This window comes from Balaenoptera borealis (assembly GCF_965194805.1).
Source record: "Balaenoptera borealis genome assembly, chromosome: 1".
In the NCBI taxonomy this organism is placed as follows: domain Eukaryota; kingdom Metazoa; phylum Chordata; class Mammalia; order Artiodactyla; family Balaenopteridae; genus Balaenoptera; species Balaenoptera borealis.
In genome coordinates, this window is record NC_138860.1 from 152,028,466 (window position 1) to 152,052,444 (window position 23,979).

At 36.3% G+C, this 23,979-nt stretch overlaps 1 protein-coding gene across 3 annotated transcripts in view; it reads left to right on the forward strand.

Moving 5' to 3' along the window:
• FAF1 (Fas associated factor 1) overlaps positions 1 to 23,979 on the forward strand; it is a 481,277-nt gene that overhangs the window by 127,176 nt on the left and 330,122 nt on the right. For 2 of the 3 annotated variants that reach the window (XM_082370942.1, XM_082370941.1), the window contains exon 3: positions 15,758 to 15,804. In XM_082370942.1, the coding sequence (XP_082227068.1) occupies positions 15,758 to 15,804 (47 nt within the window). Of the gene's footprint in view, positions 1 to 12,089; positions 12,120 to 15,757; positions 15,805 to 23,979 lie in introns of those variants that run through there. The other variant, XM_082370943.1, reaches the window with a different exon arrangement.

Consider the following 23,979-nt stretch of genomic DNA (forward strand, 5'->3'; position numbering starts at 1 on the left):
TAGGGCTAGTGGCTACAGTATCATACAGTGCTGATACAGAGTATTTCCATCACTGCAGAAAGTTCTGTTGGGTAGCACTAGTCTAGAAGATGTTCTATAGCCTCAGGAATTCAGAGATTTCTAGGAATAATCATATTGGTGGTAGTAGTCAGCCCCACCCCCCTGCCACCCCACCTCACCCTCCAACTCAGCTATCACCTTCCCTTCCTCCACATAGACACAGATCAGAGGTGAGTTGATTTCTCAGTTCCTAAAATAGACTTAGTGACCCAAGGAACTATAGTAAATATTAGTATTGCTAGTGTATTATAGAGATTTGTATTGTGTTGATCTGATACTCAAAGTACACCCTTTCCTCTATGTTGTTGTCAAGAAATAGACCCCAACTTGCTTTATGATGAAAGGAGCAGGACTTTTTGGACTCAGAGAGGCCTGAGTTTGAATGCTACTGTGTGTGATTTTGGATGAATCTCTTAATTTTTCAAAATGTCATTTTCCTCATCTGTTAGCATGCTTGCTTCATAGAGTGAGGATTAAATGAGATAGGTAATGATGTGTAATTACTTTACATAATGCCTTGCACATGTCAGGTGCTCCCTTTCCTCTTCATTCCTCTTAATGTCCCAAAAGACATCTAATAATGCAGATTTATTCACTTAACACTTTCACTCAGAAATTCACCGGAAAATATTTATTGAGCATTTACTATATGCAAAGTTGTCTTCTCAGTACTAGGAAAATAACAGTTAACCAAAACAGATAAGAATCCCTGCCGTGATGGAACTTATATTTTCATAATGGGGGACAGACAGTAAATAATATAAGTAAGTAACATTATATAATGTATCAGAAAATGATAATGCTAAGGAAAAAAAATAAAACAGGGAAGAAGGATATGAAGTTTGTTGGGTGGTGATCTGCAATTTTTTAGAAAAGGTGGACAGGTGACAGTTGAATAAAGACTTGGAGGAAGGGAATTAGCAAGTGAGCCATGTATCTGGGGGCAAGAACGTTTCAGGCAGGTGTAATAGTGACCACAAAAATCCTTACGTGAGAAATCAGGCCTGACATTTTTCCAGGAACATCAGGGAGACAAGTATGGCTCAGGAAAGGAGGAGGAGGAGAAGTTAGAAAGATTAGGGGAGTGAGGGAGGGAATAAGGAATCTTAAGGATGTTGTCTTTTTATACTAGAGAAAATATCAGTGGAAGATTTTGAGTAGAGCATTGACATGATCTAATAACTTCACTATTAAATAAGAATACACTGAAGGTGAGCAAGGGCAAAGCCAGGAAATCAATTAGGAGGCTGTTACAATAATGGAGGAGAGAGAAGGTGGAGACTTGGCACCAGAGTGATAGCAGTGAAATGTGATCAGAATCTGAATGTGTTTTAACATTTCAGCAATCAGAATTTGTTAATGAGTGGGGAAGGAGGGAATAGTGAGAGAGAGAGAGTCACGGATAACTCTGAGGTTTTTGGTTGGACCACCTGGAAGAATGGAGTTGCCATTTATTAAGCCAGTGACACTTTATATATTCTTCTTAATGCTGTATTGTTATTTCTCCTCCTGGTTTCCCAAGGTTTGGGCTGTCTTGCCCGTTTGTTATCTACAATATCTAGCACAATTCTTTGCACAGAGTAACTGCAATCTACTTTCCTGAATTAAATTGATTTTTAGATGAACATCAGTCTCAAAATAGAGGTAGCTGTATTCAGGACTGCTGGTAACCAGGTAGAGTGTTTTCCTTATGTTGCTGCTTATAATATAAAGCATATCTGGTTTGTTGGCTTTGCTCAACCAACTAAAAGTCTTCCCTTGAATACTGCAGGATGTCTACCTCCATAAAGCCTTCAAACTGCTAACCTTCAGACATTTCTGTTTCTTTTGTGTTTTAGCTTGCCAGTTGAATCTAGAAAAGGCAGATTAGTGGATTTCTCCCTTCCTCTTCCCCCAGCTATTGGATAGAGCAGAAGGCAGTTATTTTATAATAGGTGGAAGAGAGAGAGGTTGTGTAGGCCTTTATGTGATGCTGACCAGAGTCTAAGTACCATCCACTTGCCTAAGGAAGAGTAAAGAATCCAGGGAAAGAAAGTAAGTGACTGTACCAGAAACTACCTTTCTTGCATTTTGGTTTTAGTAAATGAGATCTTGGTTGTCAGTTCGTTTTGATCTTAGCTATGTGGTTCTCCCAGTTTGCTATTTGTTTTTTCATCTGTAGATATTTATTTGACAAAGGTGAGTCTCTCGGGTACCATTAGTAGTCTTAGGATCTTCTTCGTATTCCTTTGTCTTTAATTTGGTTTGCACCAGTCTTGATTCTGCATGTTGGGCTATTTTGATAGTGATATGTGCTTGGAAAGATTCAGTGAACTTTTTTTGCACTGGACTAAAAACAAATTGTGAAATGGTTATATTTCTTAAATTGTTTTGCTTTCTGTTTTCTTCCCCTGAAAAAAAAAATCAAATTAGAACTTATTAAAACCAAATATTTGCTCTTAGGACCTGTTACAGGATTGCCAATTGGAATTCTTTTCTATTGCAAAAGTAAACAGCAAGATTAATAAAAAGAAATTTGAGTTTAGGGTTAGTTGTAGGGATATTAAACTACTCGCTTCTACTTTAGTCTGATCATCTTATCTGTAATTGTTAGAGTATGTTGATGATGGTAGACCATTACTTAAATAGTGAAGAGAGAGAGGAAACATCTCCAGAAGTAAGTTGTCTACAATTGGTAAGTGTTATGAGTGGAAAATTTTCTATTTTTAAGTAGTGTCCTTTCCTTGCCTTCAAAATTTTGTGATTAAAAACTATTTGTGATTTCAAACAAGGGTAGTTCTCAGTATGACAACAGTTACAATAAAAGCAGCCCACCTTTATTGGGTATGTTACTATGTATCGGACACCATTTAAGCATTTTATATATGTTAACAAGTTTCATAAAAACCCAATGTGCAAGTACTGTTATCACCCCGCATTTTACTGATGAGAGAACTGAGGCAGAGAGACGTTAAGTGACTTTCTAAAGATTACGCAACTAGTAAATGATGGGGCTGGGATATACGGCTTTCTGGCTCAAGAGCCCTCACTTTTAGCATATTTAATAACATGTGAGTGAGTTTATGAAGAACCTATGCCTTTAGACATTAAGTAACTTCCAAAATAATAAAAGGTTCAGGGGGAAATAATAGATTCTGTACGTAATGGCAGACTAACAGACTTTATATGGGTCTCTAAAATGTGTGCTATAAACTCTCTATAGTTGTTCCCAAACCTCGTTGTGCATCAGAATCACTTGAGGAGTTTGTGTGTTGGGGAGGAAGATTTCTGGGCCTCATTTCAGACCATCTGAATTTGGATAATTGGGAGCAGGACTTTATATATCTGGATTTCTAGCCCAGCATGAGGCAGATATTTATGCACCACCGATGTACAGCACATAACAAAACTGATTAAAACAAAAACACCATGTAATGGGGATGGATAATTATGGTGGCTAACATTTGCAGAGTACTTTTCTTGTATTATCTCATTTAATCCTTATAACAGCCATATGAAATAAGTTGGTATTATTACCTCCACTTCATAGATGGGAAACTAAATCTTAGAGTAGTCAAGTTAACATGACGGAAGTCACACAGGTAATAAATATATGATAGAACCAGGATTTGAAAACAGACTTAAACTACAGAACATAGAAATTCCCTTAATTGACCTAGTTAAATTATAGTAACTAAATACTGAATATGAATTGTTACTGTAGTTTTTTTCTTTGCTTAAAAACAAAGATATAAAATGAATATATAGGGACTTCCCTGGTGGTCCAGTGGTTAGGACTCCGCACTTCCAATGCAGGGGGCCCAGGTTCGATCCCTGGTCTGGGAGATCCCACATGCCGCATGGCCAAAAATTATATAACTAAATAAAATAAAAATAAAAATAAAATAAAATAAAATGAATATATAAAAATTAGCATTTGCATGCCATCTGCCTTTTATCTGTTTTCTATTAATGGCAATAAATTACCATACCTGGTGGATTCTCTAAGGCCAACATTTCAGTATTAACAATTTGGTTGATGCATATATGTAACTGTAACTGAGGTTTGTATCGGAGCTCAGGTGCCCATATATATCTCCTTCTACTTCTCTGATACTTCTGTTTAATATTTTCTCTGATTTTTCCTACATGCTACTTAAATGTTGGCATTCCAAAGGTTCCATCAGTGAAGGCTTTTCTTTGTTCACACTACCTCTCATTTTGGGTAAACTCAATCCACTCCTAAGACTTTTGCAAATACTTTTAAAAAACAATATTGAGATATAAGACACATAAAATATACCATCTTAACCACTTTTAAGTATGCAGTTCAATAGCATTAAATATATACACATTGTTGAGAAACAGATCTCTAGAACTTTTTCATTGTGCAAAACTGAAACTTTGTACCCATTAAACTATAAGCCCCCCTCTGCCCCCCAGCTCTTGGTAACCACCATTCTATGTACTTTCAGTTTCCATGAATTTGATTACTCTAGGTACATTATGTAAGTGGAATCATACAGTATTTGTTATTTTTTGGCTGGCTTATTTCACTTAGCACAATGTTCTCACAATTTATCCGTACAGTAGCCCATGACAATATTTCCTTCCTTTTTAAGGCTGTATAATATTCCATTGTTTGTATGTACCACTTTTTTTTTAATCCATTACCATTGCTGGACATTTGGGTTGCTTCTACCTCTTAGTTATTGTGAATAATGTTGCTATGAACGTGAGTATACAAATATCTTTTTTGAGACCCTGATTTCAATTATTTTAGATATATAACTAGAAGTGAGATCATTGGATCATTTGGTAGTTCTGTTTTTCCACAAATATGTTTAAAGTGAATGACTCATGACTCCAAACTCTGTATCTTGAACTCACGCATTTTAAGATTCTTAACAATCTATTGGACATCTCTGTGTGAATGTCCCATGTGTACTTTAAAATCAACATGCCTAAAACTGGAAGGCTCAAACCTCCCTATCCTCACCAGCCTGTTCCTTTGCTCATGTTCTATGGCATTTTCATTTATTCACTTGTGTATTCAGTGTATATTAACTCACACTACCTAGGTACTAGGCCCTTTTGTTCATGATGAGGGCACATCAGTGAACAAAATAAAGTTATCTGGAGCTTATATTCTGGTCAGGGAAGACAGATAACAAACAAGGAGACAGTAGGGTTAAGGAAAGCCTCTCTGAGATGACCGTTGAGTAGAAACCTGACTGAAGTGAGGGAGTGAGGTACGTGGATATCTAAAGGAATAGCATTCCAGACAAAGGGAAGAATAAGTTAAGGAGTTTAATGTGGGAGCATGCTTGGCTTGTGCAGGAAATTGTAAGGAAACCAGAACAACTCAGCGGGGTTAGTAGAAGATGATGTCAGAGAGCGAGAGAGAGAGAGAGAGAGAGAGAGAGAGAGAGAGAGAGAGAGAGCTGGAGCCAGAATATGTAGTCTTGTAAGGTCAGAATAAGGACTTTGACTTCAATTCTGATGATAAGGGAAGGCATAAGAGTATTTTGAGTAGGAAAAGGGTCTTATTTGGCTTGACATTTATAAGCATCATACTGGCTGCTATGTGAATAGGCAGCAAGTGTGTGGGGCAAGGATGTTTGGAGACTATTGGAATACTACTCCAGAGGAAAGATGATGATTTAGACCAGGGTGGAAGCAGAGAAGGTTGGTGAGATTCTACATTTTGGACATAGAATAAAGAATTCCTCATAGATTGGATGTGGAGTATGTGAGAAAGAAAAGAATTGAGGATGACTACATGATTTTTGACTTGAGCAATGGAATCATTAGAATTGCATGCCATTTTTAATGATTGAGAGGACTGGAGCAGGAGCAGTCACCCAAGTCAGAAGCCTGGACATCATTTCCAGCATTTTTTTCCTTTTCAATTCACACCTCGCAGTGCTACCCAAATGATTTTCCTAAATGGCAAATTTGAGTTGCAGCAGTTGCCTCCCCATTATCTTCAGGTTAAGTAAAACTTTTAATGCCTTTATCCTGCCTCTCATAATCTAACTCTTGCTTATTTTTCCAGCCGGCCTCTCACTGCTTCCTGATGCAAACCATTGCTGAAGCCACACAGAACTACTTTTAGTTTCCTGGGTAGACTTAAGTAGATTCATACATTGCACTTAAAAAAAAAAAAAAAAATCTCTTCCTGAATGCTCTCAGTCAAATTTCTTTTCCCTAGAAGAGCCTTGTTTTAATACTTGATTCAAATATCATCCTTTCTTCCCAGCTTTTCTCCGAACATTCACATTACTTCCACTTTTTTGCCTTTAGAGTATCTTATATATTTCTCTACTGAAGTCCATAATAAATGGAGGAAAGAGTCATCAGTTTTGGAGTCATACAGTGGAGTACTTGAGAAAAATTTAGAGAAGAATATCATAGTGATTAATATATTTGGAAAATAGGAATTTGAAGGTACATTTAGAAGAATTTAAATATAGTAGATTGTTGGAAATGGTCTGTTACAGATATGAAAAATTAAATAATTATTTTTGAAAAATGATTTTCCTTTCTGCCCAGAAAGAAAGAGGGGGAAATGGTATTAAGCATCTTTTTGAGGCCTCATTGGCTTCCAGCCGTAATCTCATGGTCTTTCTTTAGTGTGGACACTTAAAATCTATTGTTTCTTTGCCCAGTCACATCTGTAGCTGGGGAAATTTTCATCCCAAAATAGATCTCTTTCTCATAGCTCACTTCATTAACATCATACTAATGAGGTTTGTGAAATAATAGAGATTTATATTGGTCTGTCCTGGTTCCTGGCACAGAGCTTCTAAAACCCTTGTAATTTCCTAAGTGATAAGAGTAGCATTTTTTGTTTTAATATTTGGTCTTTGACCCTGGTTCCTGACAAAGAGCTCCCAGATCCCTTGGAACTTCCTGGGTGATAGGTGTGTCTTTTGTTTTAATGAGGAGACTCTTGGTCTTGTGAATAACTTCAGGAAAGGGGCCAGTCACCAGAAAGACCAAGCCATGATTAGAAGCTTGGAAATTTCAGTTCCACCTCCTATCCTCTAGGAAGGGGAGTGGGCTGGAGATTGAGTTAATGATCGATCATGCCTACATGTTGAAGCATTTGTAAAAATACCAGTAGTACAGGTTGGGGGAGCTTCTGGGCTGGTGAACACATAGGAGGGTGGCATGCCTGGAGAGAGCATGAAGCTCCGTGCCCCTTCCCACATACCTCGCCCTATTCATCTCTTGCATCTGGCTGTTCTTGAGTTTTACCCTTTTATAATAAGCTGGTAATCTAGTAAGTAAAATGTTTTCCTGAGTTCTGTGAGCCAGTCTAGCAAATTAATCGAATTGGGGAGAGGGTTGTGGAAATCTCCGATTTATAGCTGGTTGGTCAGAAGCACAGGTGGCAACCTGAACTTGCGATTAGCATCTGAAGTAGGAACTGTCTTGTGGGACTGAGCCCTTAACTTGTGGGATCTGATTCTGTCTCTAGGAAGATAGTGTCAGAATTGAGTTAAGTTACAACGACACTTACCTGGAGTTACAGAATTGCTTGATGTGTGGAAAACCCACACATATGGTGTCAGAAATGAAGTAGAGTTGTAGTAGACTATGGAGCGTTTTCTCCCCATACAAGGTCAAAGGTGAAAATTCCCCAATTCACAGCTGTAGGATGATGGTCTCTTTCAGAATTTCTCATTGGCCCAATTTATGGCAAAAACATGAGAGGAGGATGATTCTGTCTTATTCACAACTGTTTTTTCCTCAGTACTTAGAATAGTTCCAGGTTAGTAATTAAATATTTGTTGAATGGGTTATAATGGTAGAATGAATGAATGAATGCAGTATTTGAATGCATGAATAAGATGAATGATTGCTGTGTAAGTACAACACAATGAAAAGTCATTGAGAAAAAGGTGGTGTGAGTCAGTTAAATTTTCTTGGAGAAAATGATTCAAGTCTGGGTCTTGAGCTCTACTAGTCCACAGTAGGCATTCCTTGCTTTGTGATCCCATACTGTTTCTCATGCTGGATTGAAATTGTTTCTGTAACTGCTCAACCTGGGAGGAATGTGTCTTGTCATCCTTGTATTCCCTCCAGTGTCTAAAACACTGCCTTGATTATGGAGAAGAGAAAGCCTGGGTTGTGTTGGAAGAATTCACTTGATGGCAAGATCGGAGTTGTAAATGCTAAAATACTGGTACTTTGTGGGTTTGACACCTATTATTTAGATATTTTGGAAATACTTGAAATTTGACATACCATAGAGTAATGATTTCAAATTAAACAAAAAGTGCACTAATTTAGAAAACATTTTTCTATACTTTAAATATTTTCAAGAGATAGAAACAATGTTAATATTATAATCATAATTATTCTAGTTCACAGGCTTTCTAAACATGTGGAACATGCAGAGTTGCCTATACTAGTCTATCTGGTAATAATATATATATATATATGATTATATATAATGAAAATGTATTTGTCATTTCTATTTTCATAAATTTTAAAATTTAACAGGTTTTCTTTTTCTACTTGTTTATAAATTCTTGTATTTGAAATGTATTGTGTTTAGTTTCACTGATTTGCAATCAGTAATTAATTTAGAGATTGACCAGCTGAGGAGACTGCTATAAGAATTAAGCTAATGATAATGCTATGACATAATTGTTGAAGACTGGAAAAATGGTGGTCTGTTAGTAACTTAACGTGTATTGTATTGAGTTTGTCATATAACCTCATCTAATCTCGGTTTATCAGTCTTTGAATACAAAGTAGAATCTGGGAGGGAGGATAGGAAGCAGGGTTTATTGGAAGGTTGCTGAGAAGCTCATGCATTTGAAAGAAAGCTTGAACAACCAAACCAAGTCTTAGGAAAACCAGTAAACCGAGTTGCTCTGTCAGAAACTTATCACTGAGCACCATTGTCAGGACACATCTTCAACTAGTTAGTCACTCGTTCAAGAGCCACATTCCCAGGAGAGCCTGATTGGTCTAGATTGAGTCACCATGATTAATATATTTTCAGTATCACATGGGATGAGGCAGGAGTAGTAGTTCTCCAAAAGAAACACATGATCTGTATCAAAAGGAAAGAGGGAAGTGATGATGGGCTGGTACAAACCACAGATGGGGCACAATAATAGCTAATGGGACAATATATGCATCTGAGATTGCATTTTTCTAGTGTTTCATGAAACTGAATTGAACCGGAGTTTTAATGTTCTTTTGTTAAATCAACTTTGTCAATGACTAATTTATATACGTATACAGATTTTAGTTGTATACAACTCTATGAGTTCTGATAAATGTATACATTGTGTATGTATACATTGTGTATCCAGTCCCCCTCCCTTCAAGATTTCCATCATATTAGAAAATTTGTTCTCTTTTCCTGTCAGTAACCCTCAACGCTGCTCCAGGCAATCATTGATCTGATTTATATTGCCACATTTTGGTAGTTTAGTCTGTTCTAAAACTTCATATAAATGGAATCATATACTATGCAATCTTTTGTGTCTGGCATTGTTTACTCAACATAATGTTTGAGGTTCATCCATATTGTTGCATGTATCAGAAATTCATTTTTATTATTGAATAACAGTCCTTTGTGTGAATATGCCACAGTCTTGTTTATTCATTGGTTGATGGATATTTTGGTTGTATCTAGTGTTTTTGGTGTTATGAATAAAGTGGCTATGAATATTTGTATACTAGTCTTTGGTGGACATATGTTTTTATTTCTCTTGGGTAAATTCCTAAGAGTGGAATTGTGGTACTGTATGTTAAGTGTTTGTTTAACTTTATATAAAACTGTCAAACTGTTTCCAGTGTAGTTGTGCCATTTTACATTCCCATCAGCAATGTGTGAGAGTTCTAGTCCTCCAAATCCTCACCATCATTTGGTGGTGTTAGTCTTTTTAATTTCAGCCATTTTAGTGTGTTTGAAGCAGATTTCTTTGTGGTTCTCTTTTTAAAAATTAACTTTATGGATAATAAAATGAACCCATTTTAAGTGTACAATTTGATGAGTTTCGACAGATGTAAGTACCTACATTACTACCACCACCACAGTCATTATCCCTAAATTTCCCTATTGTCCCTTGTGTATCATTCGCCACCGATCCTAAGGAATCCTTTATCTGCCTTCTTTAACTAGAGATTAAAATGGTCTTTCCTAGAGTTTCACATACCCGAAATCATACAGTATTTTCTCATGTCTGACTTCATTCATTTAGCATAATGTTTTTGAGATGTACCCATGTAGTTGAATGTATCTGTAGTATGTTCCTTTTTATTGCTGAGTAGTGTTCCATTGCACCCAGACACTGTGGTACACCCAAAACAACATTTACCTGTTGTTGGGCATTTGGGCTGCTTCTAGTTATTGGGTATTGTGATTAAAGCTGCAATGAATATTAGTATACAAGTCTTTGGGAAGTATGTTTTTATTTCTTTTAGATAAATACTTAAAAGTAATATTGCTAGGTTATATGTTTACCTTTATATATAAAACAGTTTTGAAAGTGATTGTACAATATATGAGACTTCCTGTTGTTCAATGTTATTGCCAAAACTTGTATCATCCTATTTAATTTTAGCCATTTTAATAGGCATGTGGTGGTCTCTTATCATGGTTTTAATTTGCATTTCTCTGATGACTATTTAATGTGAACAGCTTTTTATATGCTTATTGGCTATTCATATATCTTTTTTTGAGAAGTTTCTGTTCAGATCTTTTGCCCATTTTCTTACTGACTTGTTTGTCATCTTATTGAGTTATAAGAATTCTTTTTATATTCTGAATATAAATCCCTTCTTGGACGTTTATACATAACAAATACTTTTCCCAGTCCATGACTTACCTTTTCATTTTCTTAGAGGTGTCTTTCAAAGAGCACATTTTGAAATTCATCATTTTTTTTCTTTCATCTTTTGCCTACCCAGTGTTGTCATGATTTCCCACTGTGTTTTCTTGGTGTCCTCATTTATAAAATGAGGGGGTAATATGAGAGTTAAATGATTTAATATGAGTTAAGCACCTAGAGAATACATAGCACCTAGTAAAAACTATATAATGTTAGCTACCTTTATTGTTACTACAACTTCTTTACTCAGAAGTTATCATTGAAGTTTTTGGACGCTGTCTGTACATCCCTGTCTCATCTCCCTCCCCTCTCAAGAAATCTCATTGGCATTTTCTTCAGGGGTCATTTGTTTAAAAATATGAAAAGACCAAAGCCAAGATTTCTATATGTGTAGGGGATGATTTGTATTAGATGCTGTAGTTTTCAAAATTTATTTATTTATTTATTTATTTAGGATGCTGTAGTTTTATAATCTACCAATTTGCCATTTCCCTTCCCCCAAAAGGTCTAAAGCCCACCGTGAGTGTCATGGTTTTCTCCTTCTGTTGAGGCTGAAGATAAGAATATTTCTTACAGCCACCTCTGACCTTGACTTCCACTATACTTTAAACATACCTCACATGTCTTCCAGTGGACTCTGAGAAATGACGATTCAGAGGGTGTTGTCAAGTTTTGTTAAAGAGAACTTAGAGGCTGGGATTCTAATTGTGGTAAATTAACTGATTAAAAATGTCATGGACATAATTAGCATAAAAGCAATAATAGTTATACCAAAATGGATTTTCATACTACCATAAAGTAGATCAAGGCAAGATGCTGTTTTTTATATATGTTGCAGTCTGCTGAAGATCCACTGTAGTGTGTTTGAGTCGGTCCCAGAAATAGAAATATTGTGTTTATTCTCTGTTTCTTTGGCCAAATATTTAATCATTCCCTATTATTATATTCCTGTTTATAGAATGAGAGATATAATATCTTGCTAGCCAAAAAAGAAAAACAAAAAAAACAAAAACAAATTAGCAATGGGATTATTTACATTTAGCAAATGATACGTGGTTCTTATGTGATCAGTATCATTTCTAGTCTATAATCTAGGTTTTTCTAAATCTAATCTCTTTTCTAAAGGTATCCCCTCTATCTGTGCTCTCCTGAGCCCTGGATCAGGTACCCAGGCATACCCAAAGTCTAACATGGTGCCTGGCAATGAATAGGCCTTTGGTAAGTTTGTTGAACCAAACTTTTAAGTTTACCCTTTATTTCTTGAGTCTTTATTGTTTCCCTTTCCATGAATTCTCTTTGAACTCAAGAAGTCACTATTCTTTAAAAGAAAAAAAAGGCAAACAAAAACTTATCTTAGCCATTCTTCTTGCAGGTCCTATCTTTATACTTTTCATATTGTTTCAAGAATCAGTTTTACTTACTTTCTTATTTCCCTTGTATTTCTTAGCCTTTTATGATATAGTTTTTACTAAAACTGTTTTCAAATATGTCTAACAGTCTCTTCTTAGGCCTCATTATATTAGACTGTTTTCACATTTTTTATTTTCTCTAATCCCTCCTTATAGTACCTTCATTGCCTCTCTATGACATATTCCTGGTCCTTCCCCTCCTATCTAACCCTTCCATTTTTATTGTTTTGTTTTGTTTTTAGCTTTCTCTTCTCTTTTTTTTTTTACATTTATGAATTCCCCAAGTTTCTTTGTCTCACTTCTCTTCACCAGAGAATAAAGGAGGGAGGGAATCAAAGTATTTTTAGGGCTTCAAATAAGCAGGTGTTTTACTTAATCTAGCTCTGATTTTTAAGATTACTTTTTTGTCTCCTTTTGGATATTACCTGAACTTCTCATAGTAAAATTAATTGTTGAATGGATTTTTTTCCATGCTAGAAGACATGCTATGTTATGTGCATTAGTAAATCTGGTACATAGTTGGCAATTACAGTCATTCCTCGGTATCCGTGAGGGATCTCTTCCAGGTGCCCCTAGGGATACCAAAATCCACAGATGCTCAACCTCAAGTCTCAGAGTGGTTCTGCATCCTCGGATTTAGCTAACTGTGGATTGTGTAGTACTGTCGTATGTATTTATTGAAAACAACAACAACAAACTGAGTATTAGTGGACCTGTGTGCGGTTCAAACCTGTGTAGTTCAAGGGTCAACTGCAATACATATTTGTGAAGTCAACAAATGATATCCTACTATTACCTCAAAGTTAACATTGTTCAAAGTCGAATTCATCTGAAATTTTCCTTTGCTTCTACATCTACCCATTATTCAGTGTCCATATCAAATGCTGTCCCTTTTCTGAAACTTTCCTTAATCCTCACAGTCAAAAAGCACTCTCCCTATCCTATATTTCTTTAGCAAATCATACTTTTATTGTATCTTCATTCTGAATTACATTTTACTTATTTATGTACAGAGTTTATTATGTACATAAGGTTGAGGTCAGGGATTAACATTCTATCCAAAAACAAATACATTATTTAAAATAATATAAGATCTTAGAAGAGGAAAAGGGTTGAAAGTAAAGGCGTGGGGAGTTCCCTGGTGGTCCAGTGGATAAGACTATGCGCTCCCAGTGTGGGGGGCCCGGGTTCGATCCCTGGTCGGGGAACTAGATCCCGCATGCATGCTGCAACTAAGAGTGCATGTGCTACAACTAAGGAGTCCACAACTAAGAGTCCGCATGCCGCAACTAAGACATGACACAGCCTAAATAAATAAATAAATAAATAAATAAATAAATAAATATTTTAAAAAGAAAGTGGAGGTGTGTCATGGTACCTTCTGAATAGTATTGCCCCCTTCCCCATCTTGCTACTTTTCATTTACCCTTCAGTCTTAGTTGAGACATTATTTCATTCAGGAAGCTTTCTGTGAGCCTTAAGCAAGTCTCCACTGTGCTGCTTTTCTTTGTACTCCTCTAGCATCATTCATTTAGCAAATGATTATTGAGTGCCTTTTATGTGCTGGCATTGTGCCAGGCAGCGGGACTAAAGTGGTGAACAAAATTGATATCATCTCTTCCATCATGGAGCCTACAGTCTAGTGAGAAAGACAGACATAAAACAAATAATCACCAAATAAGTAATTATCAATTGCTATGAAGAAAAAGTACAGGGTTCTTTGTGAGAGTAAACCTATGGGGGGGGTGTTGATTGGAGAAGAATTTTTGGAAAAAGTATATCTAACAAAAACATCAATTATGATGATTGAGATTCAGCCAGACAAAGAATAGGGAAAAGGGCATTCCCTGCAGGTATAGTATCTTAAAAGGCCCTAAGAAATAAACAAAAAACTTGATGCCTTTAAGGAACAAAAAGGCAGGGCCATTTTGGCTGAAAATGTAGTATTTACTCATACAGATGAGGAAACTGAGGCTCAGGGAGGTTCAGTGAGTATAGAATATATACTAAGGTCATCAAAGTAATAAATGGGAGAATCTAGATTCAAATTTTGGACTTTATAAATTCTTAGTGTTCTTTCCATTATACCTTGGCATTCCCTAGTGAAAATTTGAACAAAATCTTTCCAAGCTCTGGTATTTTGTTTCTTTTCCAACATCATAGAATATTCTTTGACCATTTTCTATTTTTTAACAAAGAAGATATTTGTATGTGGAACCATTGCTGTCAACAGAAAAGGGATAATTGACCTGGCACCAGGCAGGGATGCTTCTATTGAATTTGTGGCTTTGAAAACTGATTTTAGCATTTCCTTGACTCTGAGGATTTCTGAGCCTCCAGAGTTGTCAGGGTTCTATGGTATCCACTGTCTTTAATAATCTGTGGATTTCTTTGATTTTTGCCAGTGGAGCGTTAAAACTTTCAAAATTCATAGCAAGTGTCTTACACTCTACGTTGTTTCCATTCAACAGTATAACTTTGTAAACTTAACCTACCTCTGGCAAATATTTAAGTTAATGTTTCACAAAATACACAAACTTTTTGCAGTTGCTCTCCATACAGCTGATAAAACATCCAAGTGTTAGCTTCCCCCCTCCTCCCATTTTGATGTGGATGTGGATGTGGATGGGAAAGGGGAGGGAAGAAGTTGTTATGATGCAAAGGCAAAGTTGGAAGAGTCATTTTTTTCCTCCAGAGAATCTTCTCTGTTACCCTGTAATGACGTACCCACAATCCAGGATGTAACAGCCTGTTTGCTTAGTAGCCTTCAAAAATGTCCAAATCATGGCACATGTGTTTACCTATGTTCTAGGTAATTGGTGACTTGTTAGCTTGGAGACGAATTTCAGGAATGTTTTATATAAGGAGACTCCCCCAGGGATGCTCCTGTTCCTTTTGTAACCTGATATAATTGTGGTGTGTTTATCAAAGACCTTTTGATACATTTTTTCCTTCTAAATATTCTTCTCTTTAAGAATAATGATTGTAACACAACACAATGAATTTAATTCCTGAGCTAATTTTAAAATTCTTATTGGCATTTTTCGTTTGTGATTTTATATCTTGCTCCTCTCAATCTGAGGAAGGAAATAATGTTAAAAGATTACTTTAAGGTACTGATTTTACTTGTTCTAACACCCTTAAACATTGGTTTTGTGGGTGTTTTGCTTGAATGAGGACTGTGGAATTAAGCTTTTTATGACTCAAGATTTGGGGATATTAGATGCCAAATACATGTTTTTTAGATTATCTAAAACACAGTTTTATTATAGAGAGGGAGAAAAACATTTAATGGAGAATATTTTTTATCACTAAGGAAACACTTATTATTTTGTTTAAATTTTCAAAGTATACTTATTTTGCTTTACAGTGTTTTCCACCCCACTCCACTCCACCCCTGAGCATTTTTCTGTTTCTTTAAATGTCTTCTCTGTTTTTTGTTTGCAGGCAGCTATCAATGGTGTAATACCCCAGGAAAATGGCATTCTGAGAAGGTATGTTGTAAGGTACTTAGTAGTAAAATGAGAATTTAGCAAAGCAAAAAAGAGACAGTTGTTAATTTTTTTGGTTTCACTTTTTGATAGAGCACTTTGTGATGATCTTTGATGTATAAGTTCATTAATACAGTTATTCTTCTTTCAGACATTTTTATTAGTCATATTAATTCCCTAAAGTCTCCAATGTCTAACTGTCTAATGTTATTTCAGATTGGGTGATACCACTTTTAAATGTGATTTTATTTTTAAGGAAACTTTTCAAGGTCATCTTCTAATTCATAAGATGGAAGGAACTGAATCCTTTAAACTGTTAGTAGTGAGAAAATGAGACATGTCTCAGTAACTCCAGAGCATGGTTATCATCTAACTATACAGGCTTTATCTTCAACCTTACTAATTCTTTTTTTTTCTCCCTTTGGTTTCTAAATTAAATTTATGTTAATTTGCAACAATTTGAGTAAGTCCTTAATAATGAAACTTCCCAGAGCACTGAGCTGTTTTACCTGAAGTATCCAGTGTTAACATGTGGAATAGTCTTCGTGGTTTTGTGTCACTGCCAGAAGGTAAAATTGGAAGATGATGCCAAGAGAACTATAGTAGTTACAAAATAATTCCTTAAGTTAAAAATAAATTCATAACTTTTCTCAAAATTGGAGACTGGTTCTGGATTAAAAGAGCACATTATAAAGTCATAGGAGGTAAAACCATTCTCCCTTACAAGTGTGGTTTAATTACTTGATATGCCCCCCCCCCCGCCCCCCACCCGCCGCAGTTCAAACTTTGGCTTGAATTTTGGTGGCTGGGATTTCTAAGTCACTGAAGCATGATCTGCTAAGTGCAGATGAGGCAAACAGAAACAGCAGACTACGAATGAGGTTGTTTTGGAGAGGAAGAAAAGTGCTGTTGCAAAAACATCAAAAAATTTACCATGAACTGCAAAATGTGCTGTACTTTATAGGAAACTGTGTATATTTAGAAAGGAAGAAAAATTCTGTTTGGTACCTATACCACCCTTCGTGATTAATGGTTTTTAGGTGAAAGCAATGATAAACAGACCTATTCTCCACCTTTTTTTTTTTTCTGAAAACTGTCAGTTTCATCCAGAGTAAGTGTGGCTGATTTCCAGAGTCTGTACCAAATTTTTCTGTGTTGGTTTGTTCGGTGTTTTTTTTTTTGGTTCAGAAGCATTCAGTTCTATTGAAGCCCTTGTCTAGAAAGCAAACCAGATGATTACAGAAACTTCCTTCAAGATTATTTTTTTCCTTGGTTTAGAAGGTTTTAGACTGCTAAATATGGCTCCAGTTTTATTCTTGAGTAAATGTTATTCCACTTTTTGTGCCAAAATTTTTGCTTGCTAAACCCTTGTGGATTCAGCTGCTAGGTTCTGAGTACATATTGGATATATCTTACAATTAATAGTATTTGCTATGGGTGAACTGTAGAAATTCTCTCATCCCTGGAAACATCCCATCTCTCCTGTCACGGAAGATACTTTTTGGTTAATATATTTTATAGCTAGAGATTCAGTACTGAATTGATTTCTAATAAGGTTACTATAATATTTGGGGTTTAACTTTCATCAGAGTGGGTTTTTGTTTTGTTTGCTTGTTAAGGAATGAATCATATGTCCACAAAAGAAAGTAATAGTTTTCAACTATTGCCTTCCTAACTTTGTTCTTTAGTTTTGAAATCACCGTGGATTTGACAGAACTGAAAATTACTCTTGTATGTCTACTGACCAGAGGAAAGGAAAGAGGACTCTTTGTACTTTCTCATAGATTTAACACTGAAAGTGGAAGACACAATGCTAGGAATGGTATATGTAGGCAGTTTGAAAGGATCTTTGTTTTGTGTGTTTGATATTTGTAGTAAGTTGATTATAGTATGTGAAAACAACTAACTCTTAATTTGTCAGTTTATACCTTAGCAGAGAAAAGAGCTACCAAAAAGAGTTTTGGTTTTTTTTAATATGAACTGTTTTTGGAGGGAGAAGAACCTAATCTCTGCGCTTTATAGCTTTTCTTGAAATCAGATGTTTATGTGAATTCAGAAGTGGGAATTTGTTTTTTTAACGTACCCATAAGTTCAAGGCAGAGAAACTAACTTTTTTAAATACTTAAGGCACTGTGCTAGGTATTTGATATAATTTTCTTTATTAATGCCCATTAAAACCCTTAAGAAATACATGCTCATATTTCATAGATGAGGAAATTCAAAATTAGAGAATTTATAGATTCACTGAAGGCCACAAATATAGTAGTTGGTGAAGTCTGGATTTTCTCATTTTAAAAACCATGCTCTTTCTTTTATATCACTCTGTCCTTTTCAAGGTCAGTAACCCAGGCATGTCACAACTTTTAAGATTTTTTCCTTTGGGTAAAGAAGTTGAAATTTAATACACGTATATAACATCTTTCTTCCACAGCTTTGTTTTAACAGTTATTATCTTAGTTGTAAGCAAGTAAAGGCATTTTACAGGTAGAGAAAATAAGGCATGAAGTGACTTGGCTCAGATGATACAGCATGATGTTGATGAGTCAGTAAGCAAGTCTTCCATCTCATCTTCCAAGGCTTATTTCACTAGACAATACATTGCTAATACAGCATATTTATAAAGTGTAAAAATATGCAGTCATAATCTAAACCATTCATTTAGTCATAAGCAAACATCAAGTATGTACATGTATATTTACTACATCTTGTTGTAATATTTTATTTATTCAGGATATTGTCCAGAGCCTTTTAAAAAATTATTTTTGGAGAAAGCTGTTGTTAGAAAGGAGCACTAATGAATTACTTGTATTAGTAGAGAGTAGATGCTATGTTTTATAAAAATTTTATGAATTAATAGTGTAATTTTACTCATTGACTAAGTGGGTGGTATTTATCAACTCATTTATTTTATGATCCAGACAGATATACTGTATATTTCTTTGTCTATTGTTTAATTCATTGAGGAAACCTAGCGAAGACAGCTTTGTTTTCAAATCTTGAGCATTATTATAATAGCTTTCAGAATATATAAGTGCTGAGGTTTTCTGATTTAGAAAATGCCCATTTTGGCCAGTTAGTCTTTATTTATTGTCTTTTCTGATACCCATTTAAAAAATCTGATCTTTTTCTAGAGACAAATTTATCTTTAAGACACATTTTTTTTGCACCTAGAGGTTTTACCATGGGATGGACTTTTAAAAATTGAAATAAGTGCAGAGTTTCTGTTTACTTTGCTTTGTTCACTGTCTTCCAAGGATCTGTGTGGTTTGTAGAGGAAAGTTGAGCAAGGATAAAAACACTCCTTTAGTTGAAGTTTAGATCTAAAATAGATTTCTCCATAGAGTTTCCCTTACCACCCAGTGTCTTTTTGTTTTTTTTCTTTCTTTTAAATTATTGATTAACTTGAAAAGAATAGTGAGAAGGTCAAATTATAGGATGGTAGTCTTCATAGATGAAAAATCTTAAAAACAGTTTTTTTTGAGTCAACAGTTTTGGATGCCTTTGCACTCTTTGGATATCACTGAACATTAGTCACAACTGACAAGATAATTCATTAACTGGTAATCTCTTTTCCTCTCTCTCTCTCTCTCTTTTTGTTTTTTGATTTCTAGTAAAAGAAACTAATGTAAATTCATTATTTTTGTTGATCTTGAAATAGAGTAATTATAGCTAATAAGAAAAATTTCAAGAGATAACTTAAAAAAAATCCTCTTTGTGGCTGAGAAACATACCAAAGAGTGTGCTCTGATTAGAAATATTAAACTATCTTCTAGAGTTAGGGTTTGGTAAAGGGAAAAAAAGCACCACACTAGCACCTCTTTTAAAAAAGAGGGGATTTCATATAGGGAATGAGTTACACAGATATATAGTAGGTTGAAAGAACAATAATGACTGCAGGAAACAACTGGACCATCAGGCCCACATGGAGGTGGGTTCTGCTGGTCGATGAGGAAGGGAGCCTAGGGCAAGAGGAGACTTAAAGCTGAGAAGGGTGTGCAGAGCCGGGACTGTATGGGGCAGATCCATGGCACCCACTCCAGGAAGCCTGCTCTAGGACAGACCTGTCCAGGAGAGGCCCCTATTGACCATCAGAGGGCACAAGGTCACTCCTGGTACTGGAGGAAAACAGGAAAGAGCTTGGGAAAGGTTGAAGTTAGCAGAATTTTGGAGCTCAGAGGAAGGGCCCTAGGAACTTGGCCCCAGACACATGAGAAAGAAGTCCTGCTCAGCTGATACTGGTATTTCTGACAGGATGCAGAGGCTTGTTTCGAAGTATTGAAAGAAAATAGAAGCTAACTTCAGTGGTTGATGCTGAAACAAAGTGGGTGTCATAGTTACGGTGTTGTTACTGCTAGGGTAACGTTGATAGGATCAGTGTGTAAACTGTAAGAAGAGAATTTTGTCTGTGTCTGTGTGCGTACACGTGTGCTGTTACTGTCCTTGTTTCTGTTACTGATCATAAAGCCATGGTTGATATTTACCAGTTTCTTCCACTATTTATTCTATATTTCCTCTGCCAGTGCCTCAGATAGTCAAGGTTCTCTACTTCGTGGGACATCTCAAACATTCATTCTTGAAGAGTTAGAATCCTCAGTGGACTTACCCTTTTTAAAAAATTGGTTGTAGCTTCCCATTAACTCTTAATTTTGGACATACCCTAGAAAATAGTCCATTGCATAGCAACAACCTGATTTTTTTCCTTGGTAATCAAGACCAGCTAGTACCTCCTCCTTTGCTAGTTGATTCAGTAGCATGAGGAGTATAAAATGGCCAAGTGGCATTCTCAAATTCTAATACAGTGGAAGTACTGTGGAAACATTGCATCCTGTGATCTCTGAACCATCAGAGCCCAAAGTTGCAGGAAACAAAAATTTGGTAAGTTATTAGGCATAATAAGGGGAACCCTTACCACCACTTAATTCCCATACTCATTTTTTTTTCTGGCAATATGAGATATATCACTGTGTTTTGGTCATTGATATAAAGAATATACCACATCCTTTAAGGTAGAGCCCCAAGCTTTGAGGATATTCTCTCCCAACCTGCAGCATAACTATCTTCACCATTACACTGTTCAGTCAAGCTAGCTGCTTCTAGGTAATGGTATACACCAGTGATACCAGTGCTGCACTTCTCTTACTGTGAAATGAGTTCCTTGGTTAGAACCAGTGTTGTGTGGGAAGCCATAGATCAATAAGGCATTCCCTAAATCCATGAATGGTGGTGCTGGCAGAAGCATTGCTGTCAGGGGAGTCAATTTCATATTCAGAAAAGTGTCTTTTTAGGTAAGAACAGATCACTGCCCCCTCCATTATAGAAATGATCCATTACCAGACCCCTGAGGAGTGGGGCCGTATTGAGGGCTCCATATTGGCCTCTGTTGTTTGCAGTTTAGGCACTCAGTAGTTTCCCTAGCCAGATTCAGACTTGGTGAGGGTAAGTTGATGCTGTTGTGCCTATGCCTAACCTCTATCTCTGTTGGCATGGCCACATTGTACATTAATGCATTGAGTAGTCCTGGGGTGGTAAGGGAATAAGCTAACTGACATCAACAGAACAATGTCATCTTATCCATATTGAGAGCCTTTTTTATTTTTTTAAGTGGATAGCTTATAGATGGCAGTCACCCCATGACATATATTCACATTTTGTGTTCATTCTAAACGATCCATTTCCAATCCTCTTCCCCAGACTTCTGTGTCAACCAATTTTCTTTTTATTCTTTCCAAGTTCTGGTCAGCTGGGCAACACATTAACTATTGCCCGTGATTCAATGTAGATTTGTATCTCAAGTTATTTCTCCTTCTAAATGAAGTGGTCAACCTGTGTTACAACCCTAAGTTCTCCCCACTGGGAGGTTTTTCTTTCACTACTGTCTCTCAGGGATATCTTTGATTGGGATTGTAATATTTCAGCAGTCTGTTTTTGGTTGGTACCAGCATATTATACATAACCATTTTTTCCTTTCCCAGTCCAAATTTTTTTCCTTCTCAGTTAGCTTAGATATGTCTTATGCATTGATGAGAAGTACAAGGTGCAGCAGCCAGCCATGTACCATAATATGCTTCTGACCCCTGGACCCCAAAACTTCACCAAGGTGAAGGCCCCTGCATTTTCGTGGTGTGTGTCTCCTGATCTCTAGCATGCATGTATCTTACCAGAGCATCCAAGTACTTGCTACTTTTGCTCTTCAGGACCAATCTACATTGTCATCACTATAATGTTTTGTGGAATACCTGGGTTATCAAGATGTGTCCAGGCTAGATTATTATGCCAAAGAGCAAGAGAGTTGTTATAATCTTGAGGAAAATATAGTGAAGGTATATTGTTTACCCTGCTGAGAGGAAGCAAAATGCTTGTCATGGTGCTTGCAAATTAAAATAGAGGGGAAAAAAAAGTCTATGCAAGTTTAGTTGCTTCCTGTTGTCTCCTCCTACATAATAACCCTAATTCCATGAATTAGGCAGTCAATATGAGCTATCTATCGGGATCTGGGGAAAAAACTACAGGGTAAGTTGAATAGATTGAATGAACACTGTACGATTGGATTTAGGCCAAAACCTCATTTACCACCATAACTTCCATTTTTGTATCCCCAGGAATTAGTATTAGAGTTAGCATCTAGTAATCCCCTAAAGAGCTAGATATTTTCCTTTTTTCAGTACACAAACCCCTAGTAAATGGCTACAGGTCTCTTAGGGGAATTCTTAGAGGAAAATTTACAATACACGTATGTGGCTCTGTTGCATTGTCTTTGGGGGACCAAGGACTTTATGTCTGTGTTTGGAAACTGGGAGTGACTGTGACCCTTCATTATAGTTATGGAAGTTAGGATCTAGGCTACCAGATCTAGGTTTCTGTTGTTTATAGGTCAAGTAATATTTTAGTCAACTGACTTTTCATTTTGTTTCTTAGAAGTACCATGTTCAATAAAGCACTACTAAAGGTCTCTGCAGGTTGAAATCTTCTGATTGCCACATTTTGTCCATGCTGTCCGTTAACATCATTGCTCCCTCCTTTTTCTTGTTAAACCCTGCCATTTGACCTATGCATTCTGGGATCTCATCATGCCTATTAGGGAGTCTTTTTCAGTGGTGTCATCTCCCCATGTTATTCCCAACCCACAGAAGACAGCCACTACAGAGTTTTTCAAGGATGTAGAATCCCTCACTAATGTATTTTTCAGTGCTTTAGTGCAGTGTTCTCTGGGACCTCATGGATTATGTAGTAGGAGGATGTGTATATATTCAGGCTGTACATGGTTAATCCACTTTAGCATTCATATTTTTCTAAGCATCTGGATTTCTTCTACATTTTGCCAGGAAAGTTTGGGCATTTCCTCCTCATTAAATGTAGACTCCTTTGGGATTTAAGTTTCATTCAGTCGACAAGGAAACTATTAGAAGTACTTACAACTGCTTAAGCAAATATATTATATTTGGCCCTATTCAAACTCTTTTGGTCAAACTCACTTAAAATTCATTTCCACAACTATTCCCTAGGTTTTTGCTGATATAATTTATCAAAATATTATAATTACTTTTGGATATAAGCTGTCTTTTCTCAGTTAAGACATCGTACTTATTTTCTTGGAACATGCCTACATCTGATTTTAGAGGTAATAAGGAATGGTGGAGGTAGGTTTTGAGAATAGACATCCCCCTTCAAGGCAACTGTCTCAGGTAAGAGTATTCATAGTTTCTAAGCAAGAGGCTGATCTTCTCAGACATGGGAGGAGGAGCTGTTTCTGCTTACAGAAGAGGCTCAGAGAGACTCCAGGGCTTCAAGGTTCCGACATGCATCTGAAGCCACTCAGGTATCCCCATTTCACATGTTAGGTTCTCACTCCTTCCACAACAGGGCCTTAACTTTCACAAAAGAGACTTAGGAAGTATGTATATTCAACTTTCACTGCAAGTATGCAAGCTGCAAAATTAAATTTTGAGTCCAATTCTTAGGAAGATCATACCTGTGGTTACAAGAAATAAGAAACTCTTTTTAAAGTGCCATTCAGAAACTCTGTAACTTTCTTATCATGAATTGAACTGAAATTTAAAACCCCCAAGTGTGTCATTTTCTTCTGTAAGCTCTCCTTTAGAGTCAGGGCAGCCTGCTCACAGTCCTTGTTGTCATTATTGCCACCATAATGGTCAGGTCAGATAGTCATTTGGTTCCCTT